The 14,913-nt window shown below is 42.2% G+C and overlaps 2 protein-coding genes across 2 annotated transcripts; both read left to right on the top strand.

The window, feature by feature from the left end:
* Positions 1–1,987: 1,987 nt before the first annotated feature.
* th (tyrosine hydroxylase) lies at positions 1,988–7,047 on the top strand (the record flags this gene model as incomplete). The annotated part of the gene is made up of 14 exons (XM_079258118.1): positions 1,988–2,071; positions 2,314–2,397; positions 2,504–2,716; positions 3,116–3,290; positions 3,409–3,497; positions 3,624–3,691; positions 3,803–3,853; positions 4,396–4,541; positions 4,640–4,775; positions 5,481–5,550; positions 5,655–5,711; positions 5,996–6,091; positions 6,189–6,322; positions 6,888–7,047. The coding sequence occupies 14 exons, from the start codon at positions 1,988–1,990 to the stop codon at positions 7,045–7,047; spliced, it is 1,563 nt and encodes a 520-aa protein (XP_079114244.1).
* Positions 7,048–8,952: 1,905 nt separating this feature from the next.
* igf2b (insulin-like growth factor 2b) lies at positions 8,953–14,307 on the top strand. The gene is made up of 4 exons (XM_079249548.1): positions 8,953–9,120; positions 9,949–10,103; positions 11,595–11,772; positions 13,075–14,307. Exons 1-4 carry the CDS (start codon positions 9,046–9,048, stop codon positions 13,312–13,314), a joined length of 648 nt encoding a protein of 215 aa, XP_079105674.1. The 5' UTR covers positions 8,953–9,045; the 3' UTR covers positions 13,315–14,307.
* The last annotated feature ends 606 nt before the right edge of the window (positions 14,308–14,913 follow it).

Here is a 14,913-nt window from a genome sequence, read left to right as displayed (position 1 = left end):
TTTTTTTGTTCTGATTTGTTTAAAAAAAAAACTAGAATCTTTATATATATATATATATATATATATATATATATATATATATATATATATATATATATATATATATATGTATGTGTGTGTGAATGTGGGATTTCTTGTTATTTCACAGAATGTGTTTTAGGATCATTTCACTCATAAATTGGGGCAGCCAGTCATGTTTTTCCCCTTGTTTCTTATCATCTGTATCTGATTTCCTTAAAAACTACTAAACTACTTGAAAGAGATGGATGGAAGAAGGCATAAAATTGATAATTGTTCCTATCTCTGGGTAAATGTCAAGCTTCTGTCTGTTGCTCGGTCTATTATGTCATAACACTTTCTAAAAAAGGTCAAGATAAAAAGGGGGGGTGGGGTGGGTGGGGTCTAAACATACACCAATTTATTCTGTTTCCATGCAGAAAATAGGCTTAAACCAAGTGGAGAGTTTCTATTTTACTGTCAGTTTGCATTATCTGTCACCCATCAGACTAGCACTGTGGCCCGCCAATGCAGGAAACAGCCTCCGTTTGCTGTGCCCAGGGCTACATCAGTGCTCTTTAGCATTTTCAGCCTTGTTCAGGTTGAGGTAAGAGCCACACCGGACCCCATCTGCCTCCTCTGCACCTTTGCGAGGTTGCTGCTGTGGCAGCATGTGGCCATAGGTCCACAAATAATCCTTTTACCTGCTCTTGCCTTCAGGGCACCGTACATCACTCACAATCATGTTAACCGCCAAAGTCGTCACCTAAACGCGCTGCAAATTCACTTGATGTGGTTGTTGCTGAGGTAAGAAACAGGCACAGTGCCTGAAAGGGGAGAACAGAAAAGAGTGTGTTGTTCTCTCTCCGTGCTGCATTCACACTTTTTCTTTTATTTTCCTTTCTTTCTTTTCTTTTTCTTTTTACCTACAATCAAATTTCATTTGCGAGGAGCTGTGGAGATTAGATTGAGCTGATAAAGTGACTTAATTTCCTACAGTTGACTTTTCTTTGGTCTAACCTTTAAATAAAGCCCTGAGGTCACAGCTTTGATCATTGTCTGAGGATGACTGCAGTAAATCGAGAATCCAACTAGTGGTGGAGACAACCAAACTTCAAATTTCTGACATAACTCATGTTTTTAATCCAAAAAATAATAGAAAATTATAATTTAAAAAAAAAAAAAAAAATGTATATGAATACATATTACATGTGAGCAAAGCCTTGTATGATCTTAAGTTCAGACAAACCAAACATTAATGATAATATATATCTATATGTATGTATATGTATATGCATATCTATCTATCTATCTATCTATCTATCTATCTATCTATCTATCTATCTATCTATCTATATATATTATAAAATATACTATATACTACATATATATATATATATATATATATATATATATATATATATATATATATATATATATATATATATATATATATATATATATATATATATATACATATTATTTTAGCAAATATATATGGATTTACTTGTAATTTCACACAATGTGTTTTAGGATTATAACGTGCATGTAACATAAATGTTGGCATGAGTGCCAACTTTAACATTTGTTTGTTACATTTATGTTACATGCATGTTATAATCCTAAAACACATTGTGTGAAATTACAAGTAAATCATGTATATTTGCGAAAATTACATATATATATATATATATATATATATATATATATATATATATATATATATATATATATATATATATATATATATATATATATATAGCTACAGGTTGTGATTCGTCTGATAGAAGCAGCACAGTGATTGATTAGAGTGAGATAAGCGCGCTTGACGTCAGAAACTGCAAACAAATGATCCCATAAAAAGAGGAAACCTGTCTGGGGAAAAAAGGGAAACTGTGGCCACAAAGCACAGCCTGAGACGTCTGAAGGGTGCACGTTGTCATCCACTGTCACACGCATAGTCGGAAAGAGAAAACTTCTGAGCGCAAAGATGCCCCTCTCAAGCAGCTCCACGTCCTCCACGAAGAGCATCCGCAGAGCAGCATCCGAGCTGGAGAGGTCGGATTCAATCACGGTAAGAAGTTTTCATGGCAAATTCACAGATAGACAGACACAATTTTACATCTGTTGTTGGGTTTTCACATGATTGGTAAAAATTGGAAGACTACATTTGGAAAAGTGTGCGCGGAAACGTCCGTGGATTGCGCAGCGCCGCGTCTGTTGCGCAACATGATTAGATCGCAAATGACACAAACGCACATCGAACACCCCGTCATATATATGCTGAAATGTGTGCTGTGGTAGCTATGTTTTAGGGTTTACCTTGAATGCATTGCTGTTCCAATGCGCATTTGGAGATGTAAACTGCTCCCATCAAATACCCAAAGAGACATCCAAAAAGTAAGAGAAGCCCAGCAGTTACCTCTCTCTGGAGTTGTGTCTGTGTTCTCCGCCGGAGAGTTAAATCAAGACAACCAGGACTGTGGTTTCTCTGTTTCTGAAACAGTCTCCACGGTTCGTGGGAAGACGCCAGAGCTTGATCGAGGACGCGCGGAAGGAGAGAGAAGCTGCGGCTGCTGCGGCTGCTGCGGCGGAGGCTGCTGAGGCCAGTGAGCACATCGTGTTTGAAGAGGAAGATGGAAAAGCGCTTCTGAACATCTTCTTCACGCTGAGGAACTCCAAGACGCCCGCGCTGTCCCGGACACTTAAGGTTTTCGAGGTAACATACAGCAAATAAAGAAAAAAATATATATATTTGTCTTTAAGAATAAAAATAATGAAGCTGTAAATGATGGAACTATGAATATGAGTCTTATTTTCTGATAAGTAAGTCGTCAAGAAATATCAGCAAGTTTAGAAATTAATCTGGTATTTTCAAAAACCATATTTTCTCCAAATATACTTATTTATTTGAATTCTTATTAATAAAAAAAAAAAAAAGGAATCAGTTATTATTGACTATCAATAATCTTCCTTTCACTAAGTGACAAAAAGGACCATAAAATCTGTCATAAGACAAAGAATGTGTGAAATGCACCCAAACCAGAGGAAAACTATATAACCTCTAATGCATATTTTCAGATCATGATCTTTTACTGTTGTGTTTACTGTTTTATAGACTTTTGAAGCTAAAATTCACCACTTGGAGACGCGTCCATCCCGGAAACTGAAGGAGATCCTTGAGGGCCTGGAGTACTTTGTTCGCTGTGAGGTGCATCTCTCAGACGTCAGTACTCTGGTCAGCTCCCTGAAGAGGAACGCAGAGGATGTCAAAACCACCAAAGAAGTCAAATGTGACAGCTTTATCTATGTTTCTCAAATATATTTATCAGAAAAACAAAGACATTCATTTAGTGAAGTAGGTTTGGAAACAGAACAACTCAATTATATTTTTATTGCTTCCTGTTGCAGTTCACTGGTTTCCAAAGAAAATTGCAGATCTGGACAGATGTCATCATCTGGTCACAAAATTTGATCCAGACTTAGATCAAGACCATCCTGTGAGTCCTGCCTCTGCCTGTAGCATGCATGAGGAATCATCCTCATTACTAGGCTGGTTATGCTTTTGGACCAATATGCCATGACACAGAAAATGTGATCAGCTCTTGATACAACTGATTTAACAGGGATACAGAGACCCGGCCTACAGACAGAGGAGGAAGATGATTGGCGACATCGCTTTTGGTTACAAACAGTGAGATACAGTCTTTAGTCTGGATGTTGTTCAGCACAGTCAGCCTTAAAAGTAAACATACAACTAAAATTTGATCACGCCTGACAAATGTTTACGTATGTTTATCCCCAGTGGGCAGTCGATACCCCGAGTAGAATACACAGAGGAGGAGATTGGGACATGGTAAGAAATGCTGCATGCTTCAAAAAAGCTTGAAGGAACAGGCATGAAACCAGATGTCAAACCGAACGCAAATGTTCACTTTCATTTAAATAATCTGCCGTTTTGGAGTCAGGAGACTGTTGACCCTCTCATCTTCAGCGCTGGGTTAATCTTGTTTCTGAAACAATCAAATGCAGCTTATCTCTCATGCGTATTTTGGTAAATTTCAGATGAAAGCAGCAAAGATGTGACACTGTCGGGAACGTTAGTGGTCTGGAGGCAAATTCTTTTACACGAGCAGCTGATAAGTCTAAAGGTTTTCCTCTGGATCACCGTATTAACCGGACGGTTTGAGACATGAAAAGCCCTTTTAGTTTCAGTCACTTACCAACATGAGGGGAAATATTTGGAAACGGGAGGAGGGATGATCTTCCTATGCAAAAGTAATAAGAATATTGAACAAAACAGGGGTTTGAAGAGTGTTAATATGCACAGACAAATCCTGCTTTCTGTCTCCTGTGTTGGGTATGTTTTTGACTGTGTGTGTTCATGTTTCCAACCAGGCGAGAAGTCTATATGACCCTAAGGGACCTGTACAATACCCATGCCTGCAACGAGCACCTCGAGGCCTTTCGTCTGCTCGAGAGGCATTGTGGGTACAGTCCAAACAACATTCCCCAGTTGGAAGATGTGTCACGCTTCCTCAAAGGTAACATCTGGATGGGAAGAAATGAAAGGAATGATACCTAAACACAGACAGTCCGACCATCGCGGTTTGATTCTTTCTTCCTCTTCAAACTCACCCAGAGCGCACCGGCTTTCAGCTGCGTCCGGTGGCGGGTCTGCTTTCAGCTCGAGACTTTCTGGCCAGTCTGGCATTCCGTGTGTTCCAGTGCACCCAGTACATCCGACACGCCTCCTCTCCTATGCACTCCCCAGAACCGTGAGTACTCCCCGTGACTCCTCTGGCTTCGTTTCTTACACTGAATTCTGAACACATAAAACCATATGGTTGCAGAATCTTATGCATTAAAGATAGAGTATGTAAGATTTTCAATGTTTTCAAAATAAATTAACTAAAAAAAATAACTACAATCATAATTAGATAGTTTTTTAAACATGCAGGTTCCAGTCTGTCCATATTTGATGCGTTATGAAATTACGAGTTTAATTAATGACAAAGACCCTTCTTGAATGTTTTCTGACCAGTAAAAAAAAAAAAGTACTTTTTTTCCACCAGTAGGGGGAGTATAAGCCCATTTATTGCAGAGCGGTTTTGAGCTACAGCTCACAAGCGATTTCTGCCCTCATTGGAGCTGGCAGGGAGGAGGGGTGAGGGGTGAGTTTTGCTCATTACTGCCAACCTGTGGTCGTTTGTGGAGGTAGCAGTTTTGTGGTTTTGCTCACAACCTGGTGTTTGCCTCCTGGTGGTGGAAAGAATCGCCTTGAAATCTTACATACTCTGCCTTTAATTAATTTGGTATCACAGCTCAATTAAGTGAAACTTCATGTTTGTAAAATATGCTGAATCATCTCCAAAGATGTCTGTTTTCAGTCCAAATCAGCTTCCCACTGTGATCAACATGCTTCCAACGTGTATGTATTAGGTTTCCAGCTGACTTTCAGTCATAAAAGACTTTATTTTCAGGGACTGTGTCCATGAGCTTCTGGGTCACGTCCCCATGCTGGCCAACCGCACTTTTGCACAGTTTTCACAGGTTAGAGTCACACGTCCTTGCAGTCTGACCGAGTATTACCTCCCATGTTGCACTGTTTTGGCAAAAATGATTATTACACTTCTTTTTTTTTTTTTTTTTTGCAGAATCTTGGTCTGGCATCACTGGGAGCATCAGATGAAGATATTGAGAAATTGTCCACGGTAAAACTCTGGCCCTAATACCAACCACAATGAATGAGCAGACGTGAGGGAGTGAAGCTTGTGTTGGACCTTTTAGCAAACAAGATCTTGGAAGGGTTATTAGCAGTGGTGTACAGAAATTATAACAGGCTGCAAATCAATGTAATTACACAGTGTACGACCCCCATTCTTTCCATAACTTTTCTCCAAGGTTTCTGATCTAAATTGCTACACATAAATAATAAAATGGTTATGCATCCCATTCTCCCTTTTTCAATCACCCCACTGTGTGTTTCTCCCATCAGCTCTACTGGTTCACCGTCGAGTATGGCCTGTGTAAGCAAAATGGTGAGATAAAGGCTTACGGGGCTGGACTGCTCTCCTCTTACGGAGAACTTGTGGTATGTTCCAGCATGGTTTTTTTTCTTCAAATCAAGAACAAAAACCAACTGAGTCCTCATCTAATTTTCTTTCTTTTTTTCATCAACCTCCTCTTAGCACTCTCTGTCTGATGAACCAGAGACACGAGAGTTTGATCCAGACTCTGCGGCAGTGCAGCCCTATCAAGACCAGACCTACCAGCCTGTTTACTTTGTATCTGAGAGTTTTACCGATGCCAAGGATAAATTCAGGTACTTTCTCTTTATTAAATGTGACAAACACATTAAAAAAAAACAAAAAAACAAAACATGAGGCAGTGAGAAGAGAAGGCGAAAGAAGGAGGAAGAGAGAGCGGTTATGCAAGGACAAGGTTAGAGAACAGCCGGCCAACCCCTGAGGCCACAAACCTTTGTAGGTCAGCCACAGCAGCCAGAATACAGCTGTTACCAATGTAGTCTGTCTTACCACGGCAAAACGCTGGAGTTTTAGTTGGCAAACACATCAAATGTTGCTCTGCAAAACAAGTAGCTTTAGTGAGTGTTTTGACAGTCTTCAGTCTCCGGTGGACTACGGCGCATGACATCCCTGCCACTCTGGATGAGAAAATAATCATTATGGAGGTGTTTTGTAAAGCATAGTGAATACGATGGGTTATAGGGCAATGTTATGTGTGCTACTCTGTACCAGTGTGTTTTCCTGCATGTAATAAACATGGGATCTTGTTCTTGGGCATTTTAAGGAAAGTTTGTTTAGGCTAAATGAAATATTCAGCTTTTGTTCTCTCTGATCTTGTAACATCTTGAATTTCCCCTGCAGGAGGTATGTAGCCAGTATCAAACGCCCCTTCTCTGTCAGGTTTGATCCGTACACCTGCAGTGTCGAAGTCCTGGACAATCCCCTGAAAATCCAAGGGGGCCTGGAATGTGTGAAGGATGAGCTCAAGGCCCTGACAGACGCCCTCAGCGTTTTATTATGATGAAGCTCCGGTTTGAAAATCATCCTGCTATTATTTGCTTCCTCCTTGCAGAGATCTGCGATGTCCAACATGTGACAGACCAATGTGTTCATCTTTGTGTGCTGTACGTCCAGTTTGACGCCGAGTTGTTGCTTGTTGTGGCTGCCTGGTTGGCTGACAAGGTTGTAATCTTAAAAACCTCAAAATGCAGCCGCGGCAAAGTCTCCAAAGATGTAAAATGCTTTGCTGGGTGTGGATGCATTTGTAAAATGATTAGATTTTACTTGACTGGGTTGTTGTGCAAAATATATGAACATTAGAGCCAAAACTAAAAGGAACTGTGATTATGAATGTATTAAAAAAAAAACAAAAAAAAAAACTAATTGACTATTTTAAAATCCAATAAACATAACTGTATAGTGGAGATTGAAGTGTATATTTTAATAGTTTATTTTAACAGAAAAAAAAGCCCATAACTGCCTATTAAAAGCTTTATTTTATACCTATGTAAGATGAATATTTCAGTAGTTATATATGTAGATTAATTTGGTTTTAAGTTGTTTTGGTGTTGTTGTGTATGTGATGCTGTTTCTGTCTCTCAGTGTAAATGCATAATAAAAAGAAATAAAAAATATAAATAGATATATATTCCATGTTACAAATAGTTGAGGACAGTGCATTAAATATATATAAAAAAAGAATTGTAAATAAAGTATTTAATTGAAACTGTTGATTGATCAGAGTAACTTTGCAGATGAAATTGAATTTGTTTTTATATCGCTTGACATTTAATAAATCCTAGCTGTGGACCACGAGAGGGAGCAGTTCCACTTGAGCTTAAAATCAACTTCTTCTTCTCTCAGTGTGCAAGTGTACCTGCATGATGGCGTTAAAAATAATATGCATAGACAATTACACTGCTTGTGTGTGTGTTTTGGAGGGATGTCCGGACATGTTTGCTGCTAGTTCAGTGAGCCCCCCCACCCCTCCGTCTGGACCAGCAGGTCAGTGTTAAGGTGCCTGTTTAAAAGCAACAAGACAAATAAACAGAAGTTCTGTGATCGGTCCAGTAGGTGTCAGCCTGAGTCTGAAGGCACGTTCACATTTCTACCTTCTGCAGCAGACACGCTTATATAAAGGAGCCCTCATACAGTTTTAAACAAAAAAAAAAAAAAAAAAAAAAAGGAAGGTGATTGCTTTATGCATTTAGTAGTTTTTTCCCCCCCTAGTACCTCTATTTGCAACAGCATCACCAGATCAGCATCTTTATAACGCAGAGTTTATGAAGCTTTCATCCTGACAATAAGAGCCTGTGGCGCAACATTTTGTGTGAAATATGAGTTTTAAATATTCAGATTTCTTCTGAATCTTCTGCTGCTTGCATCCTCCTTCTCTGCGTCCACATCAGTTTCTGCGGCATCCCGCTGTGGAAACCAGTTAGTTTCCACTCCACTGTCACACACCTTTGACCTCAGCGACAACATCTACACCTGAGTCAGAGGACAGCCGCAGACCTTGGCCGAACTGATTTTACTGGATGCTAATCTTAATTGCAGCAGGGCGGAGACATTGACATTTTCTTGGAGACGAAGGCATTACGGCTGTTCTGGTTCAGTCTGCGCCCTGTGTGTGTAAACACACTGATTGTAGGTTACAGTGCGTAAACGTGGAAAATGCCAGTGGAAGTGTTCCATACTGTGTGACTCTAAGCCTCTCCCTCTCTTTGTCATCTTCCTTAAAGCACTTTTCTATAAAAACATCTTATGCTTTTTTCTTTCTTTTCTTTTTTTTTTTTTTTTTTTTTTTGTATCAGCCGTGAAGAGGAGGAGCGAGGGGGTGGGTGAGTGTAAGGGGCGTGTTTTAGTATAAAATACTTCTCGCTGAGAAGTTTTGCCTGTCGCCTGGTCTTTGGGACAGCCTCTCACACATCACCTCTATAGCCTCACCAACAGGGAAACTAACTCACCTGCAGTCTCTCCAACCAAATACCTCCCAGCACGTTGACTACTGCCATCTGACATGGAAACCCAGCAAAGACACGGACACCACTCAGTTTGCCACACCTGCCAGAGAACAGAGGACAGCAGAATAAAGGTAACCACAAGAGCTAAATCATTTCCTATCTCCTTTTTTTTTCTGGCTTCATTCCTTGGCTGTCAGTGCGCGTAAAGAAGTAGCTTTGACAGCACTGCAGCAACGCTTCACTGGCTGGTTTTTCTTAAGGAGATTAAACAGTTTCGGGTTACTAGATGCTTGCTCGCATCAGTTTTTTGTACAGTTTGAAGAGCCAGACATCTCTAAATTTGCATGCAGCAGAGAAAGTTGAGAATGCAAAAGCTGCAAAGAGAGGCTTTGCGCGTTCGGACCGCGGCGCTTCTGCGTTGGGACAGAAATTAGAGGTCTTTCTCTTTTTCTCCGGTGTGATGGGGAGCTGCTGGGTGGACACAGGGCAAAAACAGCTGGTCTTCCTGCCGGTAGGTAGGGGGCGGTAAGTCTGAGGGTCATTGAGCTCACTTCGGGGTGAGCAAGGGGAAAATATCTGCTGAGTCTGGCTTTTTCTGCAAGTTAACTATCGAGCTGCCGGCTTTGCAACTTTCTGAGGAGTTGTGTAAGAGACTGAGAGGAGCAGATACTGGCGACTTTTTTCCTTCAGAATAAGCACTTCTCCCAGGTGCCACGCACATGACAGCACCTGATAAAAATCTGTGGGGGGGGGGGGGGGGGGGTAGTTCATATGATTCCTCCTCGCGCAGGAGATCAGTGCACACAAGGCTTTTGACACTGGACGTACGCGCTGCACATGCATGAGGAAAAAGTTGGACTTTAATCTCTTCCAGTACTGATCACACTTCTTTCTGCCATTCCCAGCTCTATGCAGTGGATCTCATTCTGCAGTGTGTGTGTGTGTGTTTTCCTCTACAGGTCAAGAAGATGTCTTCGAGCAGCCGCGCGCTGCTGTTCGCCTTGGCTCTCGCGCTCTACGTGGTGGAGATGGCCTCAGCGGAGACGTTGTGTGGGGGAGAACTGGTGGATGCGCTGCAGTTTGTCTGTGAAGACAGAGGCTTCTACTTCAGTAGGTTTCAGATCAACTTCTCCCAAACGCCGCTTCGCCTTTTGTCTCCCCTCCTCTCCAGTCTCTCTGTTGTTCATTCGCACACATCTGTTTGGATAGCTGAGGCTGTCTGTGGCCGTGTGGTATGCGTGTTTGCTATTTTTCTTTCTCACGCACTGACGCCCATACACGCGCGTGCGCGCACGCAGTGAGCGAGCGAGAGGGAGGGGAGGGAGATTATAGCCAGCTGTGAGTCTCAGGACCTGGTCCTGTGCTGTGCTGAGTCTGCTTCCAGCCCGTACTTCTCATTGCATATGAAAGGCCGGCGAGCTGCGAAGGCACACACACCACTTGGTGACACAATGGCTCGCTTGTTTACCAGCAAAGTAATAGCAGCCCAAGAGGCATACCAGTCACCTCAGCACCAGTGTTCCCAGGCCAGGAGACCACACTGATGAGTTGGATAGGTGGGGGTGAGGGGTGATCTTGATGTCAGGCTGAGAGGAAAGATCATTAACATGAAGTCTGATCATTGTGGCGATGATGGAGTAGCTGGAAAGCTTTATGTGAAAGCATTGTTTTTAATCCTCCACTGGATAAGCTTCTGTTTGCTCAGGCCGCCGTGTTTGTGACAAACATGACGTCTCCTGACTGGTGAAGAGTTTGTTCCAGAAAGTACTTGCCGCGTCCCGGCCTCTGCTTGTTGCCTCTGATGGACAAGCGGCTTCTTTGTTGTTTCCGCTCGCCTCTCCCAAAGCTTCTCGCCAATCAGAAGGATCATTATCCATTTTGGGCCATCAGAGATGAGCTCTACCTCCTCCCCCCTGGATCACTCGCTCTTGCTCTCTCGTGTTCCTCTTCCTGCCGTACAATCTAGCCATCCCTCTCAAGAGATTTCTCCAACATTATGTGGGTCGCAGGGCTTCCGACAAGGCCTTTGTTGATCATGTATTATGTTACCCTTTGCAACATGCAAACCATCCGCCCCCTCATTTTATTTGTCTTCACTTTCATGTCTCCACTCTCCTCCTCTTTTGTTTTGGATTCCTCCTGCCGGTTAAGACCCCATGCTCCCTTCAGGTCATTGATTCCTTTCGCTTGTTTTCCCCACCTCTCTGCCCTTTCTCTCTCCTCTCTCGCTGCTAACTTGACAAAGCTCAAGGTCATAGAAGAGTTGTCAATTTATGTATTTATTACACCAAGTTGTTAGAGAGAGCTTTGCTGCTTCTGTTGCTCTCCTTTGGTGGCCAGAGCACAGGGTGTTTACTTGTGAGTTCCCTCATTTAAGGACTTCCAGATATCCCTAATCAGATTATCTCCTACAAACAAAAAGATTTGTTGCAGTTGATCATAGATTTCCTTTTATCCTCTTTTCTCCAAGGGCTGCTATGATTGTTGGAATAATCCTGTAAAAACAACCTAGATTCATTACTGATGCCAGTGTTGTGTTTTCAGCCCTAAACCTGACCTTCCTTTTTGCCCTTCTTCAATTGTTGCTGTGTTTCTCTTCAGGTAGGCCAACCAGCAGGGGTCACAGAGGGCGCAGCCAGAACCGTGGGATCGTAGAGGAGTGTTGTTTCCGTAGCTGTGACCTCAACCTGCTGGAGCAGTACTGTGCCAAACCTGCCAAGTCTGAAAGGGACGTTTCGGCCACCTCTCTACAAGTCATACCAGTGATGCCCACACTAAAACAGGTGCGTCTAAACCAGCAACAACATACCAGTATGGGAAAATGTTCAAATCTTCAATTTCTATCTGCCGTCCCATCTCTTTTGCCTCCATTCATCCTACCCCTATGTCAAAGACATAGTACAGACTGAAATCCACAGAGACCGGTTTATCTCGTTAAAGGGTCAATGCTAAGCAGTTACCTTCCATGCAAAGTGCTGACCATTACGGAAAACGTCAAGGCAGTTGCAGCACTCTTAATTCAGGAAATGGCAGAGTCATAGTCACAGTGTGTGTGTGTGTCTGACAGATGGTGAAGACTGCTGAACCATAACAAAATAGCATGTTTTCATTGCTTTATTGTTAGTCTTCCTTATAAAAACATGAATAAATCCAACAAAATGACTGGTCAGAAAAAGCTCTTCTGGCCAGCGGCGCTTCACTGAAGTCCTAGCTTGTCACCACAGTCACCATAAAGTCCATTGAAATGTTCTTTTGAAGATTGGAAATGTGTTCAATTAGCTTTTGCTTTGACTGTAATTAAGCCAACATTCAATGCATCATATTTATATGAAAACACACTTTTCTTGTAAATGTCAGAAGAAAATAGATGGCTTCCGTCCCTGAAAGGCAAAGAAAAGAGAAAAAAATGGGCTTCTAGGGAATTAGTTTGGACATGCTCCTTGTTTGTCTCAGTGGGGAGAGCTGGTGGGTACAACATGCTCTGAGGCCCAGCTGTTCTTCGGCTATTGAGCAGTCCTGGAGTGAATGAAGGGGGATAAACACTGTTCAAGTGGCAGGAGCAAAACAAGCCATTCAGATGGAGCACTAGCTACTCATGCATAAACCCTAGCTTCGATGCGATCATTCCCACCTTTTCTCCACCTCTGGTACTCAACACAACACTTATCACTGCAATGTTAGCGTAGGTGCTGTGAAATGGCAGTGTTTTATTTGGTGTGTGGAGTTAACACTTTAGTAGATTGTCGGCTGAATGATGAGTTGCTTGTCATATGTATACGAGGCGAGTGACCGCCCTTCCCTTTGACAGTATGTTAAACAGGCTGAACTAAGTACTTGTTGACAGCTTCTCTCAGCCAAGGAAACCAAAACAAGGGCAAGCTGGAGGCGAGGCGAGGCTGTTATGACGTTCAGCACCATAAGAATGACTTTTTGATTTTACTGGCCCAACAATGACTGAATGTTTTCCCAAAATAAACAAGGCTTTCCTCCATTGTAATGAGTACTTGCAGAGTATCTTATCACTCCTAATGAACTGACTCCCTCTTTTCCCTTTTTCCTCTGTTTTTGCCTGCACGCCACAATAGGAAGTCCCGAGGAAGCAGCATATGACCGTGAAATATTCCAAATACGAGGTGTGGGATAGGAAGGCGGCCCAGCGGCTCCGAAGGGGCGTCCCTGCAATCTTGAGGGCCAAAAAGTTTCGGAGGCAGGCGGAGAAGATTAAAGCCCAGGAGCAGTCGATCTTCCACAGGCCCTTGATCAGCCTTCCCAGCAAACTGCCCCCCGTGTTGCTTACTACGGACAACTTTGTCAACCATAAATGAGCCGCTGCCAGCCCTTTGCACAGACAAGAGTTTGAGGGTGACAAAAAAAGACTAGGGGATTATAGCTTTGTCTCTGACGTCATTTCTGTGGCAGTCCTCTTTGACCTCCCCTGCCCTGTCCGAGCCCACCAGTCCCTCCCCCAGCTCTCGTCCACTACGTCTTGAACCCCTGGCCCTTTTTCTTATGGGCCCCCCCTCCTCCGCCCTTCCGCCACCCTCTCCCCTCCCAACCTCAGCCTCATCCACCCACCCTCTTCCAGCACACAAACATGCCTTCACATTCTTCCTGTCTGAACTCTTTCGCTCCTTTTCTTTCAGTCACTGATACAAAAGGCACAAACGCAAACGATGAACAAAAAGTTAACAATTCGGCTGAATGCAATTCAGGTGGATCCTTAAGCAAAAGAGAAAAGGGATGGGGGAAAAGAAGATGAAATAGATCTGTGGTTTGCAAGTGTCAAGAGGACACCTAATGGAATGTTTTTGTCCTGGTGGAAGACAACTGAAGTGAAGAGCGACTTGCATGAAAGAACCATTCCACACCATTTTTCCTGAGGGAAAAGAAAATCTCTGTTAGTTATTTTTTTCTTATTAGTTTGCACCTCTACCTATAAAGGGACTTCCACACTGTAAGGAATTATTTTGCAAAATTAGATTCCTGTTCCAGCACCTTTTTGATGACAAACAAAAAGCAGAAGAGTCTGCAAAATTGCACATTGCCACGGATTACGTCAAAGTAAAGAAAAAATGGCACTATTTTTTTATGAACAATGAACGTGTAGCTTAAAAAATGTCATGGTGCTAGCTTTGGGAATGGACTCAAAGAAGAGGTTGAAAAGCACGTTTCTTTTTTTTGTTTGGTTTTTTTTTTTTTGGAATGAATATTAAACTTTCCGTTTTAAGGAAAGTGTGACTTTTAAAAAAAGGAAAATAAAGGATATGGGGGAGCTCCTGGCAGCGGCACTGTCAAGGGGGAAGAGTCACTGAGGAAAATATGGGCTGTGTTGGCATCTAGGCTCATGGCAAGTACTGGTGGCTGCTCATTACTAGTTTGCCAGCATAAGCAGCAAGGGGCTGGGGTGGGTGGGGGGGAACTTGAGACCTAGTCCCTGTTCCTCCTGTCCCTCGGAGGCTGCTGGACACACGAAGCAGTGTGAGGACACATGTGGGACACCGTGGACCGCCTGGATTGGGACAGTACTATAGCTGTGGGACAGTACTTCCAGTTTGCAATGGCTTTGCAGACTGCTCTGACAGGAAGTAACATGGCATGGACAAAGAATGAGTGGGATAATGATTCTATTTTATTTTGTCTTTTTTCATATCAATGTGTCAATGGAAAAAAAAAAAAAAAAAGAGGAAAACCCTGTCAGTTTCTGGTACCGTGACATTCCTGTTTTTCCAAGTTAGGTTTTTATTTTAATGGTTATTATGTTGATGTTCTTTTACAGTTTCAATGAAAGGCACAAAACCTTCAATTCAAAGGGAAAAAAAACAGCAATAATGTCAACTAACATTTTATTTTTATTTTATATCAGTAGTATTCACATGCTTCTGCCTGAAAACAAATACTTGAAAATACAGTATATATATATATAT

Source organism: Telmatherina bonti (genome assembly GCF_933228915.1).
Source record: "Telmatherina bonti genome assembly, chromosome: 2".
NCBI classification, from domain to species: Eukaryota; Metazoa; Chordata; class Actinopteri; order Atheriniformes; family Telmatherinidae; genus Telmatherina; species Telmatherina bonti.
The sequence above is the reverse complement of the archived record's forward strand: the minus strand, read 5'-3'. Positions and strand labels throughout refer to the sequence as shown.

What these genes read in the sequence shown, in the direction of transcription:
- igf2b (XM_079249548.1), top strand. Translation starts at nt 9,046, where the DNA reads ATGGAAACCCAGCAAAGACACGGACACCACTCAGTTTGCCACACCTGC. An exon ending in AGAGGCTTCTACTTCAGTAG is followed by an intron (nt 10,104 to 11,594) that starts GTTTCAGATCAA and finishes CTCTTCAGGTAG; the next exon opens with GCCAACCAGCAGGGGTCACA. An exon ending in TGATGCCCACACTAAAACAG is followed by an intron (nt 11,773 to 13,074) that starts GTGCGTCTAAAC and finishes ACGCCACAATAG; the next exon opens with GAAGTCCCGAGGAAGCAGCA.